General features: G+C 44.3%; 1 protein-coding gene and 1 long non-coding RNA gene across 4 annotated transcripts; one reads left to right on the top strand and one right to left on the bottom strand.

Moving 5' to 3' along the window:
- Positions 1-1,010: 1,010 nt before the first annotated feature.
- On the bottom strand, positions 1,011-5,482 carry LOC131499045 (uncharacterized). The gene is made up of 2 exons (XR_009255708.1): positions 4,518-5,482; positions 1,011-1,221 (listed from the first exon to the last, which is right to left on the bottom strand). It is a non-coding gene; the product is annotated as an uncharacterized LOC131499045 (long non-coding RNA).
- Positions 5,483-7,553: 2,071 nt separating this feature from the next.
- Positions 7,554-17,088, top strand: NUDT19 (nudix hydrolase 19). 3 transcript variants are annotated; one of them, XM_058706734.1, is made up of 3 exons: positions 7,554-8,448; positions 8,829-8,883; positions 15,798-17,088. In XM_058706734.1, exons 1-3 carry the CDS (start codon positions 7,756-7,758, stop codon positions 16,001-16,003), a joined length of 954 nt encoding a protein of 317 aa, XP_058562717.1. In that variant the 5' UTR covers positions 7,554-7,755; the 3' UTR covers positions 16,004-17,088. The 3 variants fall into 3 exon arrangements, with proteins under 3 accessions (XP_058562717.1, XP_058562718.1, XP_058562716.1); XM_058706735.1 differs by lacking the exon at positions 15,798-17,088 and adding an exon at positions 14,166-14,331; XM_058706733.1 differs by lacking the exon at positions 8,829-8,883 and adding an exon at positions 14,166-14,373 and having other exon boundaries at positions 7,561-8,448.
- The last annotated feature ends 463 nt before the right edge of the window (positions 17,089-17,551 follow it).

Here is a 17,551-nt window from a genome sequence, read left to right as displayed (position 1 = left end):
GGGCGCCTGGGTGGCGCAGTCAGTTGAGCGTCCGACTTCAGCCAGGTCACGATCTCGCGGTCCGTGAGTTCGAGCCCCGCGTCAGGCTCTGGGCTGATGGCTCGGAGCCTGGAGCCTGTTTCCGATTCTGTGTCTCCCTCTCTCTCTGCCCCTCCCCCGTTCATGCTCTGTCTCTCTCTGTCCCGAAAATAAATAATAAATAAATAAATAAAAATAAAGATTTGGAATTTAAATTCCGACTATAAGCCTGAGTCCAAGAAAGCCTAGTTATTTATATATTAAACACTTTGTTTTACCCAGCAGTCAGGCCACCTAACCTGATTCTGCGACGTGACAGATGTGAAACCCTGTCACTTATCAGGGAGGCTGGGAAAATCCTGTTCTGTAAGTAACCTGGTGCCCTCAGCACTGTAACTGCATTGGCCACCTGATGTGAAATGTGAGCACAGCACGGGTTGCTTTGTATGAGGCATCAGATCCACGTGGAATTAAAGGCTTCATGTCAACTGTTTGAATGATGATCTAATGAAAATTGTTAATTAAGTAAAATAGGTAATGTGAAGCATTTATAACTTAGTCATTAAAGGAACCTTCAAGGGGTGCTTGGGTGGCTCAGTCAGTTAAGCGTCTGACTTCGGCTCAGGTCACAATCTCACGGTTCGTGAGTTCAAGCCCCACATCGGGCTCAGTGCTGACAGCTCAGAGCCTGGAGCCTGCTTCCGATCCTGTGTCTCTCTCTCTCTCTACCCCTGCCCTGCTCACACTGTCTCCACCTCTCAAAAGGTGAATAAACGTTAAGAAGAGTATTTAAAAAAATAGGCACCCTCAAATGATTCAGCTATCAACTTTTATGATTTTAAAAATATATATACTTAATCTTTTTTATGCACATTTGAAGTGAATGCCCTGATCAACATTCTTACCCTTCACAGATTTCATTACATATAAAGAGATGTGCAGAAATACTCCAGAATTATAAATTTCCAACTGCTTCTGTACAGTTGGCACTCCACGGCACTCCTCTGAGCTCTTGGCCATCCTTGTTGGTTGGCGTTTAGGTTTATAACCTAGGCTGATGTGACAAAGGTAAAGAAGCCAAATGAAAGCCCCCATTGGTCGAAATGATTTTGAAGAGTCCATTTGCTGTTGCCAGAAAGCAAAGTGAGTGTCCCCTGTCCGTATGGATGTGTCAGGCATATGTGTGAGGCATATAGAGAAAATCTGCAAGGAAATAAAAATGAAACTATTCGTGAAGGTGTTGGGATTAGGAATGGTGGTTTTTTTTCCAATAATTTAATGTTATATTGTTTTTACAATAAAATTTTGAATGCTCTTATCTTCTGGAACATATTGTTGTTATTAAAATATAAATCTTAACAGTTAGGGTCTCAAACTACAATGAGAAACAATTTCAGAACCTCCCCCCCTAAAAACAGAGCAAAACTCTTTTGGAATCCTACCCCAGGGAATCAAGTATGTTTTGAATTGCAGTGTCAAGACACTATAGCGTTGAGGTTAAGAGTACCAACAGTGGGGGGCGCCTGGGTGGCTCAGTTCGTCACGGTTCGTGAGTTCGAGTCCCGAGTTGGGCTCTGTGCAGACAGCTCAGAGCGTGGAGCCTGCTTCCGATTCTGTGTCTCCCCCTCTCTCTACCTCTCCCCAACTCATGCCCTGTCTCTGTCTCTCAAAAATAAATAAATGTTAAAAAAAAAAAAGTACCAACAATGGAAAAAAGTACACCTGAGTCCAGATCAGATCTCATTGAAGTTCTTAAATCTCTCTTACCTCAATTTACTTAATCTTTGCAATAGGAGTAATAATAAGGCATATATACTTCATAAGGATATCAAGATAAGACTTTCTCCGGGCACAAGACTCAATAAATGTTGGCTGCCACTGCTGTTATTATTTATCAAACTACTTTAGAAGTCCTGAAATTGGATAATTGGGGGAAAGAAGCTATATGAAAACAAACTATATGAAAACATTTAACTTTCTGTAACTCAGGTAAAATCTAAAAACCCATCTGAAGGTCAAATTTAGATATACTTGTCAAAATGAGAAAAGGTATGTAACAAAAAGGTCAAATACAGATGGTTTCTCTGGAAGTTGGAATCTATGAATTTCTAAAGCCAAACTTTTTGAGGTACAAGTTAAATATGGTCACATTCACCCTTCTCAGATGAGTTTTGGGTTTTGACAAAGCTGTGCAATCATGTAACCACCACCGCAAGCAGCAAGATGGCAGTCTTCATGGCCCCTGACTGCCCCGCCCCCCCCCCCCAGTGCCTTACTAGTCAGTCCTTTCCTTCAGCCCCAGGCTCTGGCAACCACTGATCTCACTTCTGTCCCTTCAGTTTTGCCTTTTCCAGAATGTCACATAAATGGAATCCATTCATTTTTTTAACGTTTGTTCATATTTTGAGAGACAGAGTGTGAGTGGGGGAGGGGCAGAGAGAGAGAGAGAGAGAGAGAGATGGAATCCGAAGCAGGCTCCAGGCTCTGAACTGACAGCATAGAGCCCGACGCGGGGCTCAAACTCACAGACCATGAGATCATGACCTGAGATGAAGTCAGACGCGTAACCAACTGAGTCACCCAGGTGCCCCGGAATCCATTCATGTTTGAGAAAACAATGCTGTGAACCTTTTTAAAATCCTTCTCAAAAAAAAAAAAACAAAAAAAGTTTGAGAAATAATTTTTATCTGGAGATTCGTGGCGCACAGGATGTTACTGGTCAATCACAGGTGGGTTTTGTTTAACCCTGGTGACGTGCCTTGACTTCTAGGAAGGCTGAATGTGCTTTCCTGCTACCGTTGACCGTCCAAGTTGAAATTCTCTCTCCGTGGCTATCCCCAAAGTTCTCTTCCTTGCTTCCCTCTTTAACGGAAAAACCTGATAAATAGTGGATGACTCAAGCGAATTGGGGCTTGCTGAACTTGATAGTGAACTAAAAGACTACACGGAGCTATAGGTAAGAGGCAGGACATGTTTGGAAAGTTTTTATTTATTTTCAAGGTTTCACATGTTCTAATAAATCCAATGAGGGATTTTTTCATTGTAAATAAATCTGGGGAGGACCGGAAGAACATCAGAATGAAGAGTCAACTGTCCTGAACTGTGAAGTAAGCAACTGACTCATAAACAAAGTGACTCGCTCTCTCGTGACCAAGTGGCCCATTGTAACTGCTGGTGCTACTAGGGAATGACCGTGGGCACTTACTGTTAGGCCTGGAGCAGCTGGCATTATGCCCCTGGCAGGACAGGGCTGGGCAGGACACTCTGAGAACATGCCAATAGGTTTGGAGACGGTTTCCAACACTTGCTGGATGTGTGACCTTAAATTACTCCAAACTGTTTTTTCTTGCCCGTTTTTCTATATAATTAGAGGTTTTTTCTTCTCCATTTTTTCCTAACTCTTAATCCTTTGTGACAGGCATTACAGATTTTTCCATTTTATTATGTCTTAGACTTTTTTTTTAATGACATTTTAAATTTTTTTAATGTTTATTTATTTTTTTTTTAATTTTTTTTCAACATTTATTTATTTTTGGGACAGAGAGAGACAGAGCATGAACGGGGGAGGGGCAGAGAGAGAGGGAGACACAGAATTGGAAACAGGCTCCAGGCTCTGAGCCATCAGCCCAGAGCCTGACGCGGGGCTCGAACTCACAGACCGCGAGATCGTGACCTGGCTGAAGTCGGACGCCCAACCGACTGCGCCACCCAGGCGCCCCTAATGTTTATTTATTTATTTTTTTTATTTATTTTTTTTTTTAAATTTTTTTTTTTTCAACGTTTTTTATTTTTATTTTTGGGACAGAGAGAGACAGAGCTGAACGGGGGAGGGGCAGAGAGAGAGGGAGACACAGAATCGGAAACAGGCTCCAGGCTCCGAGCCATCAGCCCAGAGCCTGACGCGGGGCTCGAACTCACGGACCGCGAGATCGTGACCTGGCTGAAGTCGGACGCTTAACCGACTGCGCCACCCAGGCGCCCCCCTAATGTTTATTTTTGACAGAGAGAGAGAGAGAGAGAGAGAGAGAGAGAGAGAGAGAGAGAGAAATAGAGTGTGAGCAGGGGAGGGGCAGAGAGAGAGGGAGACACAGAATCCGAAGCAGGCACCAGGCTCTGAGCTGTCAGCACAGAGTCCAACGTGGGGCTCGAACTTACTAACTGTGAGATCATGACCTGAGCCGAACTCAGATGCTTAACCAACTGTGCTACCCAGGCACCCCATCTTAGACTTTCTTACAGTGTTTTTGGTCATAATAAAGTTTATAAACATGGAGAGAAGCATATGTCAAGTTACCAATCTTTTCCCTTACTGCTTCTAGATTTTGACCCAAAGATTATAGAGGAATTTACCTGTTTTCTTCCAATGCTTAGATGGTTTCATTTTTTGTCCACTGTTACTACAGCCTCCAGGATGACCCACAATGATCTCCAGCCTCCTGGTAATTTTGAGTAGTCCCCTCCCACATTGAATAGAGCAGACCAGTGTAAAAATAGGATACCTTGGAAATGGAGTGTGACTTCTGAGGCTAAATCATAAAAGGCATTCATGGCTTCCTCCTTCTTCTCTCTTGGGTCACTCTCTCTGGGGAAAGTTAACTGCCCAGTTTCGAAGACATTCACGTGGCTCAATGGAGAAGCCAGTGTGGTGAGGAACTGAAGCTTCCTGCCAATAGCGATATGAGTGGGCCATTGTGGCCCTGTGGATCGCTCAGGGCCAGTCAAGCCCCGGCTGATAGGCTGACCACAATCTCATGGGAGATACTGAATCAGAACCACCCAGCTAAAATGTTCTCAAACTCCTGATCCACAGAAACTGTGAGGTAATGTTTATCATTTTAAGCCATAAAGTTTCAGAGGAGTTTATTGATAGCAGTAGATTAATAGATCTGTAATTTTTCCTCTGAGCAGAGAACATTAGAACAGTGCAGATAATAGGTTATAGGATGTGATCTGTGGATACACACATAAACTGGTACTGCATTGTCACAGAGCCTCCTGAATAAGACCAAAATGGCAGCATGCAGTTCTGGAGCCTGTTCTGCATTGGTTAAGATCCGACCCAAGGATGCCACTTTGCTATGTACTGTAGAACTTGATCATCTCACTTAGGAGTAAGCAGCCTTTGGGAAAACAAGCTGATCTCAAAATAAACATTTTTTAAAAGTTTACTTATTTATTTTGAGAGAGAAAGAGAAAGAGCTCAAGCAAGCGTGAGCAAGCTGGGGAGGGGCAGAGAGAGAGAGAGAGAGAGAGAGAGAGAGAGAGAGAGAGAGAATCCCAAGCAGGCTCTGCACTGTCAGCGCAGAGCCTGATGTGGGGCTCGATCCCACAAACCGTGAGACCATGACCTGAGCCAAAATCGAGAGTCAGACGCTCAACCGATTGAGTCACCCAGGTGCCCCCCAAATTAACATTTTTATCTACAAAACGATGGTGTTATTTTACCGCGAAGAGAATAGCATGTTCTTTCTTTTTTTTTTTTTTTTTTTTTTATTTATTTTTTTTATTTTTGGGACAGAGAGAGACAGAGCATGAACGGGGGAGGGGCAGAGAGAGAGGGAGACACAGAATCGGAAACAGGCTCCAGGCTCCGAGCCATCGGCCCAGAGCCTGACGCGGGGCTCGAACTCACGGACCGCGAGATCGTGACCTGGCTGAAGTCGGACGCTTAACCGACTGCGCCACCCAGGCGCCCCAATGTCCTTTCTTAAGAGACTTAACCCCTCCGTGAATAGTTTCTCTTCTGTGAAATGGCAACGGCTATTTCCACCTTAGAAGGTTTTGTGAGGATTACGCAGCGAATACTTACAAAATTCCCAGAGCCTCACACACAGTAGGTGCTTAATAATATCACTATTAATTACTGCCTCTAGGGTTGAATAACTATTACTTCAATCTCCCAAGCTAGACCTTAACTCCTTCCTGTCCCCTGCTCTGCATTCAACCAATTACCATATTACATCAAGTCTACCCCTTCAACACTCTGTAAATCATCCCCTTCTCCCTCCTTACCCTCTCTCCACAGCCACTCTCCTAGTTTAGGCCTTCATAATTTCTTGCCTAGCACACCCCATGGGTCTCCAGTCCAGCTCCATCCAATTGAGTCACCATGCTGGTGTCACAAACTTGAAGATATGAACTTGATCATGTCACCACCTTCCAGAGCTTCCTATGGCTCACAGCACTAGAACCACCTGCAGCGTCAGGGACTGTTAAAATACAGGCTCCCGGGTACCGCTCCAGACGCTACAACAGGTTCTGAAATGATTGTCCCAGTGCAGAGAGCCACATGCATTTGCAAAGCAGTTCAGGAAAGGGTTCCCCAACTGTGGATTCTGCAGACTCAAGGTAGATGAAAGTTGCTTGGCCCTCCAAGTGGGACGTGTGTCCTTCTTTGGCTTCCACCTGTACTTTTCTCCGTGTGGTCCCATTTTTTTGTTTGTTTGTTTCTAGGATACAGTCAGTACACAGGGAGTCGTACCTTTAGAAAACGATGCTAAGAAAAACCATTCTAGGAGTGTCTGGCTGGCTCTATCAGTAGAGCATGCTACTCTTGATCTTAGGGTTGTGAGTTCAAGCCCCATGTTGGGCGTGGAGCATACTTCCAATAAAAACCAAAAACACAAAAACACACAAAAAAACAAAAAACCCTCTATTTTTTAATTTAAAAAACCCCCTAAAAACCGACAGTGCCATGTCCAGATCCTCCCCCACAGAATAACCCACATTAAAACGACAGTTCTTAAATGAGGCCCACCAAAAGAACAGTCTGTTTCATCCCCAAATGTAACAAATGTGTGATCAGGTGTAATAGCAATCGTGGGAGAAGCTGTTGGCACATGACAAGGAATCGAAAAGAGAAGATTCAGATTTAAACAGGCTCTAAGAAACAGGAATGTTTCTCTTGGACATGGGAGTATTACAGCCACTAAGAAAATGAAGTGGAGAGAAATTCCTATCCCTAGGCCTGGATTAAGCATCTCTCATGAAAGTGGAAATCATCCAATGACCTAAAGGGCTTAAGGTGGTCCCAGGTGCCCTGACAAGAAAAGGCTTCCAGAACACAAGACAAATTACCCGGGGGCAAGAGTGCCTTTCACGTCCAGGACGTGCGGTGGGGAACCCATAATTTGGCATCTGGTTCATCCATCAGTTTCTCATTGGTGGAGTCATGTGAGCCTGCAAAGCTCAGAGATCTACCCTTCAGGTCTCCTTCGCTGTCAAAGACAACATACTTCCGTGTCGACCGGTGGTTTAAGGATAAGTCCTAGTTCTCGGGGTTTGGTGGGCTAGGTGTCACCTGGCCTGGTGAAAATACTGCATCACATTTTAACGTGGCAGGTCATGTATGCCCCTAGACATTTCTGCTCTCGGTCCGAGTGTCCTGGGTGGGAACGATGAGGCAGGCAGGCCCTCCTGTCAGGCGGCTGTGAACAAACCCTCGCCGGGGACAGTGACAGTCCTAGTCCTGCCAGTGACCCGGCTGGGAACTAAGGCACTCCAGGCGTGTGCAAGCCCTCCCCGGCGCCACGCTCCTCCCACAGGCCGACGCGGGTGTAGGCCTAACGGCCAGAATTCACCCGGCGCCCAGCGCGCGCGCCCCGCCTCGAGCTCGTCATATATGACACGGGCCTGGGTCCCCAAGCCCAGAAGACCGCTGGGGGCGGTAGGAACGGCGCCCAGGAGCTCCCGCCGCGCCAGAACCCAGAGCCCGGAAGCCTCACGCCGCCGCCCGCCATGAACGGCTCCCTGCGGCCGGGCGCCAGCAGCTGGCGACGGGCAGCCACCATGGTGCTGGCCGCGGGCTGGGCGCGCCCGGGCCCCGCCGCCCCGTCGCCGCCCGCCGAGGGTTTTCGGCTGCTGCTGCTGCAGCGCTCCGAGAGCCAAGGCTTCTTGCCCGGGGCGCACGTCTTCCCGGGGGGCGTGCTGGACAAGGCAGACCACTCGGCCGACTGGCTGCGCCTCTTCGCGCCGCACCACGGGCCGCCGCGTTTCGGCCTGGGCCCGCCACTGTCGCGGCCAGCCTCCTTCCCGGGGCTGCCCAACGCCGCCGACGAGGACGGCGCGGCGCTGCCGGATGACGTAGCCTCCCGCATCTGTGCCATCCGCGAGGCCTTCGAGGAGGCGGGCGTGCTGCTGCTGCGGCCGCGGGCCGCCCTGCCCACCGCGGCCGAGCCCGCACGCGCCCTCGCGCCGCCGCCGGGCCTGGACGCCTGGCGCGACCGCGTCCGCCGCGACCCGCGCCACTTCCTGAGCCTGTGTGCGCACCTCGACTGCACGCCCGACATCTGGGCGCTGCACGACTGGGGCGGCTGGCTCACGCCGTTCACGCGCTCGGGTGGCCGCCGCTTCAGCACCGCCTTCTTCTTGTGCTGCCTGCGGGAGCCGCCGCCCGTCTACCCGGACTTGACCGAGGTGGTGAGCTGCCAGGTAGGGCCTGCGCGGCGCCGGCGTAGGGACTCACAGGAACTTGAGAATCAGGGCCCCCTCCGCCAGCAGCCCAGGCCTATCTGGAACTTCCCTATAAGCCCAGCACGGGGGCTAATTACAGGTCTTCCCCCCCCCCCCCCCCATCTGTGATGGGGTTACAGCCCCGGGACCTAACCTACCTAACCTCTTAGCCTGACCTACCTTAAACGTGCTCAGAACACTAACATTAGCCTACAATTGGGCAGAATCAACTAACATAAAGCCTATTTTATAACAAAGTGTTGAATATCTCATGTAATTTATTGAATGCTGAAAGTGGGCAACAAAGGTGGTAATGGTACAGAATGAGCGCAAGGGTATCATCAGTTGTTTACCTTCAGGATCACACGACTCACTTGGGAGCTTGCTCATTGCTGCTGCCCGGCACTACCCGTGGTGAATACCTAACTGTGGGAAGACGTCAAAATTCAAAAGTAACTTTGCTGCTTGAATGTGTATGGTTTTTGCAGCATCCTAGAATTGCAAAATTGTAAGTAGAACCAAAGTCGGGACTGTCCGTAGCTTCCTCAGAGCCATACAGCCGATAAGTGAGCGAGCAAGGCAACCAGGTAGCCCCACTCTCAACCCTGCAGGCCAAAGCCAGGACCTTGGTGAAGTGCTCCTCTGCTTCTTCAAGAGGCCTTGACTCTGCTTCTCAGGTGCTTCCCTCCAAGAGAGCCCTTGGGGAGATCCCAGGAGTTGTGCAGTGCTGTTCAGGTCCCAGGCTCCTTCCTGAGCACGTTCCCTGCATTAACTCATTTCATGCCCACTCCATTTCATGCAGTATAATTATGTCCTCAGAGAACATACTTTATATGATTTCAGTCTTAAATTTATTGAGGCTTTTTCTATGGCCACAAATATGGTCTATCTTGGTGATTGTTCCTTTTGCACCTAAAAAGAATAATATGTTCTGTGCTTGCTGGAGAGTTTGGAAAAATGGCAATTAGGTTAAATTTGTTGGTAGTGTCTTTCAGCTCTTCCATAGTGTTTTCTTGTTCCATCAGATACTGACAGGAATGCTGACATTTTTTTTCAGATTTGTTTTCTTTTAAGTAATCTTCATACCCAACAGGGTGCTTGTACTCACAACCTTGAGACTAAGAGTCGCATGCCCTACAGACTGAGCCAACCAGGTGCATCCCGGGAATGCTGACATTTTTAACGAGAAATTGTGAATTTGTCTTTTTCTCTATCAGGTTTTGCTTCAGGTATTTTGAAGCTTCCTTGTAAGGTGCTGCCGAAACATATAGGACTGTTAAAGCTTGATGGATTGACCGTTTGGTTATTATGAAATACCCTTTGGGGCATCTGGCAGTTAGGCATCTGACTTAGGCTCAGGTCTTGACCTCATGGTTCGTGAGTTCGAGCCCTGCATTGGGCTCTGTGCTGACAGCTCAGAGCCTGGAGCCTGCTTCAGATTCTGTGTGTGTGTGTGTGTGTGTGTGTGTCTGCCCCTCCCCTGCTCACACACTCTCTCTCTCTCTCTTTCTCTCAAAAATAAATAAACATTAAAAAATTTTTTTGAATAAAAATAAAGTATGTTTCTTGTAGGCAGCACATAGTCTTCCTTTTCTTATCAGTAGTATAATTTCTGCCTTTTAGCTGGAGTGTTTAGATCATTTATATTTATATATGTTTATATATTTAAATATTTATATTTAATTCAAACCTACCATCTTTTAGTTTGTTATCTGTCCTATCTATTCTTTGCGTGTTTTTCTTTTCCTGACTCCTTTTGTATTATTTGAGTATTTTAAGGACTCTATTTTACCTCCATTATTGACTTATTAATTATACTTCTTTGTGGTTACTCTAGGGTTTGCAGTACATAGCTTTCATCATGTATCATGTTGGAACCTGACAACAGTATACCTACATTTCTCCCCTCATGTCCAATAGCTATTGTTGTCATACATTTGACTTTTATTATTATTATGAACTCTATAGTGCATTGATTAATTTGCCCTAAACAGTCAATCTTTGAAAGACTGCAACAATGAGTAGAAAATGTCTTTTATGTTTACCTGCATATTTACCATTATTACTGCTCTTCATACCTTTGTGCAGATTAAAATCTACACCTGGTTTCTTTTGGCCCAAAAAACATCCTCTAATATGTGTTGTATTTCAGGTCTTCTGACAATGAATCTTGTAAATTTTGTTTACCTGAAAAATACTTTATTTTGCCTCCATTTGTTTGAAAGATATTTTGGCTGGGTATAGAATTCCAAGTTAACATATTTGTTTGTTTGTTTCTCTCAGTGCTTAAAGATGTTGCTTTGGTATTTTCTGGTTTGTATAATTTATGATGAGAAATCTGCTTTTAACTCTTTGGTCCTCTGTGCCTAATGTGTTTTGTTTTGTGTTTGTGGCTACTTTAAATATTTCCTCTTAGTCATTGGTGTTCATCAATTTGATTACAATGTGCCTGGTTTTCTTTTTGTTATTTGTTTCTTCAGATATTTTTCACCTCCCCCTCTTTTCTGGGACTCCAATTACATTTATGTTGGACTACTTGAGAATGTAACTGGTAACTTGTTCATTTTGTTTCAAGTATTTTATCTCTGTGCTTTATCTTGAATAGATTCTACTGCTACATTTTCAAGTTCTTTTTCTCTTTTCTTATGTAGCATCTAACTTGCTGTAAATAGCATCCTGTGTGTTTTTCATTTCAGATACTTTTCATTTTTAGAAGTTCCATTTAGTTTAAAAATATTTTCTATTTCTCTTATCCTGTTCATATTTTCCTTTATGTCTTTGAGTCAATGGAACATACTTACAACAGTGGTTTTAATGCCCCTTTCTACTAATTCCATCATCTCTGTAGTGTCCATGGACCAATTTGTCTTCTAGTTAGGGGTCACATTTTCCTGCTATCCTGTCATGGGTCTTGCAATTTTTTATTGGATGTTGGATATTGTGATTTTTATGAGTACTGGATTTTGTTGTGTTCCTTTAAAGATTGTTGAACTTTTCCTGGCAGGAAGTTAAGTTATTGCAAATTAACTTGATCTTCCTGAGATTTTTTTTTTTTTTTTTTGAAGTTTCTGTTTGGAGAGAGAGGAGGAGAGAGAGAGAATCCCAGACAGGCTCTGGGCTGTCAGTGGGCAGAGCTCGATGTGGGGCTCGAACTCATGAACCATGAGATCGTGACCTGAGCCGAAATCAAGAGTTGGACGGTTAACCAACTAAGCCACCCAAGCACCTCTTTTTTAAAAGTGGTTTTAGAGTAGTTCCATGATAGCCTTTATTCTATCAGCTGCACTTCTACTGAGACCCTTCTGCTGAATGCCCCTTATATTCAACAAGTTCTCTCCACTGTGGTTGGAGGAAGTTTTTCCTGGCCCTAGGTGAGTCCTAGAAATTATTAGTCTTAAAGCCCCCAAGTAACTTTTCTTTTCTTAGAAAGCATGTTTTCCAACGTCATGTGGTTTCATCTTATGCTGGCATAGATTAGTGTTTCGCAAAGACTAAGGGCATCCTATACGGATCTTAGGAGCTCTACTCTATATAGATCCCTCCTCTCAGGTACCATGTCTTCCATATTCTAGCCTGTATGGGCCTTTCCAAACTCTGTTCTCTGTCTCCTCAGTAAGTCAGTGAGAATGGTATAGGTTAGGTTCTCTTTCCTTTTGCTGTGGTCTGACAATTACCTTTAGGCAGAGAACCTTGGCAATGGTAGAGTTCACCTCATTTGTTTTTCTTTTCTCACAAATTACAATTCTGCATTTTTCAATGTCTGAAAATGATCGATTCATAGATTTTGTCCACTTCTCTATTGTTTATATCATGTTGGAGAAAGGTAATTCTAGCACTCATGGCTGGAAGAGGAGATTTTTTATTTTTTTTTAATTTTAGAGGGACAGAAAGAAAGAGTGAGCACATGAGTTGGGGAGAAGGGCAGAGGGGAAAGAGAGAATCTTAAGCTGGCTCTATGCTCAGTGCAGAACCTGATGCAGAGCTCGATCGCCTGACCCTGCTGCGATCATGACCTGAACTAAAGTCAAGAGTCAGATGCTCAATCGACTGAACCACCCAGGCGCCCCTGGAAAGATTTCAATAAGCAGCAGTTCTTAACCTAGTCAAGGCTGGTGATTCTCAACAGGGGATGATTCACCCACCCACCCCTAGATACATTTGGCAATGTCTGGAGATGTGTTTGATTTTCCTAATTTGGGTAGTTCTACTGGCTTCTACTGGGTAGAGCTCAAGGATGCTTCTGACATCCTTTAGGGTACAAGACAGTCACCAACAACAAATAATTATCTGGCCTAAGGTGTCAAAGGTTTTGTGAGCAGTGCATTACAAGTAACAAGTAACCAATAAATGATAAGCTCTCTTAACCTATGGTCTGGACTAACCTGAATAGGTTGAATTAAGTGAGTTGTACCTATTGTTTAGCTCTTCATCTTGATTGTTAATCACTGAACTCATGTGGAATTGATCAAAGAGAGTTCTATGTAAATAACTTACAGAGTGGGTGGTCCTTTGAGGCCCGAGCATTGTTTTCCAAAATGCAGCCTTGGCAAGTTGAGAATAACCCGAGGTGCTTCTTATAAATAGATTGTTTGGTCCCATAGATTAACCATAAGCATTCCTCAGGGGGAAGTTTAGGCATGTACAAGCTTTTACACCTTTGGCCTATAGTTATCCGTGGCAGAAATCGATTTCAATTTCCTAGATTAGGCATGAGAATCAGTTTCCATTAGTGTAAATGGATATTTAGTCAGTCAGTTAAAGAAAGACCCCTTTGGGGTTATTTCATATTTGCTGAATCAACTCCTTTTATCAAAATGTGTATGGAAGTAAGGCTTGGGAAGGAGGAAAGGTCACAGCAGTCAGGTCATTTAAGTTAAATGGGCAAATGCTGTCTGGTTGGTACTGTGCTGTTATTATTAGTTTTTAAGTTTATTTATTTTGAGAGAGAGCGAGAATCTCAAGCAGGCTCTGCGCTCTCAGCATAGAGCCCAACATGGGGCTCAGTCCCACTGACTATGAGATCAAGACCTGAGCAGAAATCAAGAGTCCGATGCTCAACTGACTGAGCCACCCAGGCGCCCTGATACTCTGCTGTTATTACATTCCTGGAACGATAGGCTGAGTCATGCCTCCTGACCTTCCCGAAAGCTCCTTTTGCTCCTCTTTACCCCATCATAACATGTGAACTTGTCATGCTACTTTCTGATTGCTGAAGGCCCCATAGGGCCTGAGAGAGCTTTGTCTTGTTCACCACCTCCCCAGGGCCTACCCAAGGCACCTGTTTGTGGGTGGAATGAATGGGCACTGAATTCTCAATCTACTTTCATGAATTAACACCGGACAGGCTTCTTTTTCCCCTGGGAGTGACCAGAACCAGCTTGCCTTCTTGCATCTTCTGCCTTCTCTGCTGAACCCCCCCCCTTCCCCCCCCCGCCCAGGTCAATGCTTGGTGATCTATCCTAGTTGATTTATTGGTCCTTAGGATCAGCGTCCCATTAACCAACCTCTTGTGAGGGTGGAGGGTCAGCCCACATTTCATTAACCAAATCTTTTCATGTTGTCTTAGAGGATTCTAGCAAGGCACATTAATACATTAATTGTACGACGTCAGTTAGATTTGGGTACTGATCTAATGATTTCAAATCTTCCATTGCCTCTGGAATAAACCTTAAAACCCTGGCCATTGTCTTCCACAGTGGTCATCTCCATCAGAGGCAACTGAGAGTTTCATATCGAAAAAAATTTGGTTAGCACCCCCACAGTTCTACGAAATAAGAAGGCTTGGAAACTTTGCCTCTCTCTCTGACTTGCACAAATTTTGTTTGGATGGTGCATTGGAAGAGATGGAAAGATGGCTGCCGATCACATTTTTAACTGCTGATGCAATGCTCCAGCTTTTACCAGGTAAGTCAGTGAAGCACAGTGTTCTTCTTCTTCTTTTTTTTTTTTTAAGTTTATTTATTTTTGAGAGAGAGAGAGAGAGAGAGAGAGAGAGCGAGCATACAAACTGGGGAGGAGCAGAGAGAGAGGAGACAGAATTCCAAGTAGGCTCCACACTGTCCGTGCAGAGCCCGATGCGGGGCTCAAACCCATGAACTGTGAGATCATAACCTGAGCCGAAATCAAGAGTTGGATAGTTAACCAAAGCCACCCAGGCGCCCAGCACCGTAGTATTCACATTTAATGCACTGGGCTGTATGGCAGTATTGTGCAACACAGAGACATGAATTACCATCTGTTTTACACAATACAGCAGTTTATTAAGTAATGTCCAAGTCTATAAAATATCCATGGTGTTTATTATAACCAAAAGTTCTAAGTAAGTCATTTTGTATACACACATACGTTTATTTAAATATGTTTCCTAGATGTTTACAAAACTCTTTCTCATGTTATTTCACTTTTTTACACTTTAATTTTGAATTTTGAGAATGAGTTATGAAGTTGAAAACTTTTGTTTTCAAATACGCTCTGTTAAGAACTTGGATTAGGAGAAATTGTCAACTTATTTGAATTAGGGAGTTTGTTGGCAGTTGATTGTTGTTGGGTAAGTGCTAGGTGGGGGTTTTGTGGCAGTTTACCTTTTAAATTTTTTTTTAATGTTTATTTATTTTTGAGAGAGACAGAGAGAGAGAGAGAGAGAGAGAGAGAGAGAGAGGCAGAGCATGAGCAGGGGAGGGTAGAGAGAAAGGAAGACACAGAATCCGAAGCAGGCTCCAGGCCCCGTGCTGTCAGCACAGAGCCCAACACAGGACTTGAACCCATGAACGGTGAGATCATGACCCGAGCCGAAGTCGTACACTTAACCGACTGAGCCACCCAGGCGCCATGGTTTTGTGGGTGGGACTTTGTGACCTGCTCATGGCTGCTTGGCTCGGTTCTCACAATAGCGACAACAGTTGTTACTCATCCTACAGTCGTACGGTTTAGCAGTTTTGATGTGTAAATGATAATTTGTGTAATTTAACCTTAAAATTATTAGAACAGCTCACATTGAAACCCAAAAATGTATGGATGTCAAGGCCAATATTAATACCAACTAGGATAAAGAGTCAGGTTAGCCTAAAAGTTATAATTCGTGATGAAAAATACCAAGTCATAAATACTTATGTGCCCAAAGAAACTTTTTGGCTGGGGAATGGGGAGTTGGGGGGTGTGGGTATTAAAAACACAAGAAAGACATTGAGGTAGGCTCATAAAATCGGACTTACTTAACACCTATCTCCGTTCCAAACACATGACATAGATCGATACCGATGTGCATGTCACTAATATTTTGGAATGTTTTATAAAATAACACTTTGTGGACTCAAAATGTTATTTTTCAGGAGATGAACTGTACTTAGAAGATTCAGACTTTGTAGAGAATGTCATGTCCACGGAAAAAAAGACTGGAGAAATCATGAAGGAAGGCAAGACATTTCACCGAATGGTGTTACACAGCCGCCATGTGTACAGTGTCCACGTGACCGTCCAGTCAAAGCATAAACATGTTTATCCCAAGACCTACGTAGTAAGTCAGAGCCATCTATAGAGGACTGCTCGTTTGTAAGCTGGCTTGCTTGAAGTTGTCCTGCTGAATACCGGAGGTCGACTGGACTTGCTTGGAGCATAAGGACCTTTGTACAATCTAGTACCGATAGTCTAATCTGATATAGTATAATACACATTTCAAGCGTAATATAGTGCTCTCTTGCTTATTTCATCCTTTAAACCTCATGGTATCACACAGATGTAATTAATTATTAATAATCCTGTTCCCGGAATGAGGGGGGGAAGAAAACCTCACAAGGGTTTCCACTTCGAATTATTATTTTATTTACTTACTTTTGAGAGAGAGCCAACAGGGGAAGAGTGGAGAGAGAGAATCCCAAGCAGGCTCCGTGCTGTCATTGCAGAGCCTGACATGGGGCTTGAACTCACAAACCGAAATCAAGATACTTAACCAACTGAACCACCCAGGCACCCATCCACTTCTGTATTATTTTATTATCAAAAGTTTAAATAAGATGTTCTACTGCCATTGTCTTTTAACTGTCCACTGCATTAGCGCTTTCCTTGACGTGCTGAGGAGGTGCAGCCATGAATTCCTTAGACTTGCCGGTGAGATTAGTTGAAGGGAGTCCGATTACATGTGAATAGCACACTGAGATGACACTCAGGTGACGTTATTTTCTTGTTATGTCTTTAGCTTGATGATTAACACACAAATCTGTTTGATACAAAAGGCATTAGTGATTAGGCCTACCAAATTGGAAACCTTTTAGTTCCCATTTTAAAGAAGGATGAAGCCATAACAAAAACCCTATTTATTTTTACTCTGGGGAGCAGTAGCTAATAAATACAGAGATTAAAGAGATGTAGAACTTCATCATTTAATGGTGTTTTATTAATGATGCTTATTTTCAATGGTTTTTAATATGGGTCATTTTTTCACCTCCTCTTAAGAGGAATAATGTTTGTTGATTAAAAATGTGAAATGGTGAAGACACTAATTCTGTTTCAGATCTTTGACTATATTATGTATCATATGATGGACTTTATTTTTCATGAAATGTCTTATTTTTCCTACCTATAAAATAGTGGTATTGATCAATAAGGTATATGTGTATTACTTAATCTTTTTTTTTTTTTAACATTTTATTTATTTTTGAGAGAGAGAGAAACAGAGCATGATGCCGCAGAGGGGCAGAGAGAGAGAAAGAGGGAGACACAGAATCGGAAGCAGGCTCCAGGCTCTGAGCTGTCAGCACAGAGCCCGATGCGGGGCTCGAACTCACAGACGGTGAGATCATGACCTGAGTCAAACTCAGACACTTAACCAACTGAGCCACCCAGGTGCCCCTGTATTACTTAACCTTGACTGGAGGAAACCATCTAGATAAGTGGTTCCCCATCCAGGGAGGCCACTTTTGCCCTTCAGGAGACATTTGGCCATATCTGGAAACATTTTTGGTGGTCACAACTGAGAGTGAGATGCTACTACCGTCTAGTGGGAAGAGGCCGGGGATGCGGCTAAATATCTTACCATAAATAGGACAGCTGTCCACAGCAATCATCTGGCCAAGGTTGAGAATCTCTG

This window comes from Neofelis nebulosa, chromosome 17 (genome assembly GCF_028018385.1).
Source record: "Neofelis nebulosa isolate mNeoNeb1 chromosome 17, mNeoNeb1.pri, whole genome shotgun sequence".
NCBI classification, from domain to species: domain Eukaryota; kingdom Metazoa; phylum Chordata; class Mammalia; order Carnivora; family Felidae; genus Neofelis; species Neofelis nebulosa.
The sequence above is the reverse complement of the archived record's forward strand: the minus strand, read 5'-3'. Positions and strand labels throughout refer to the sequence as shown.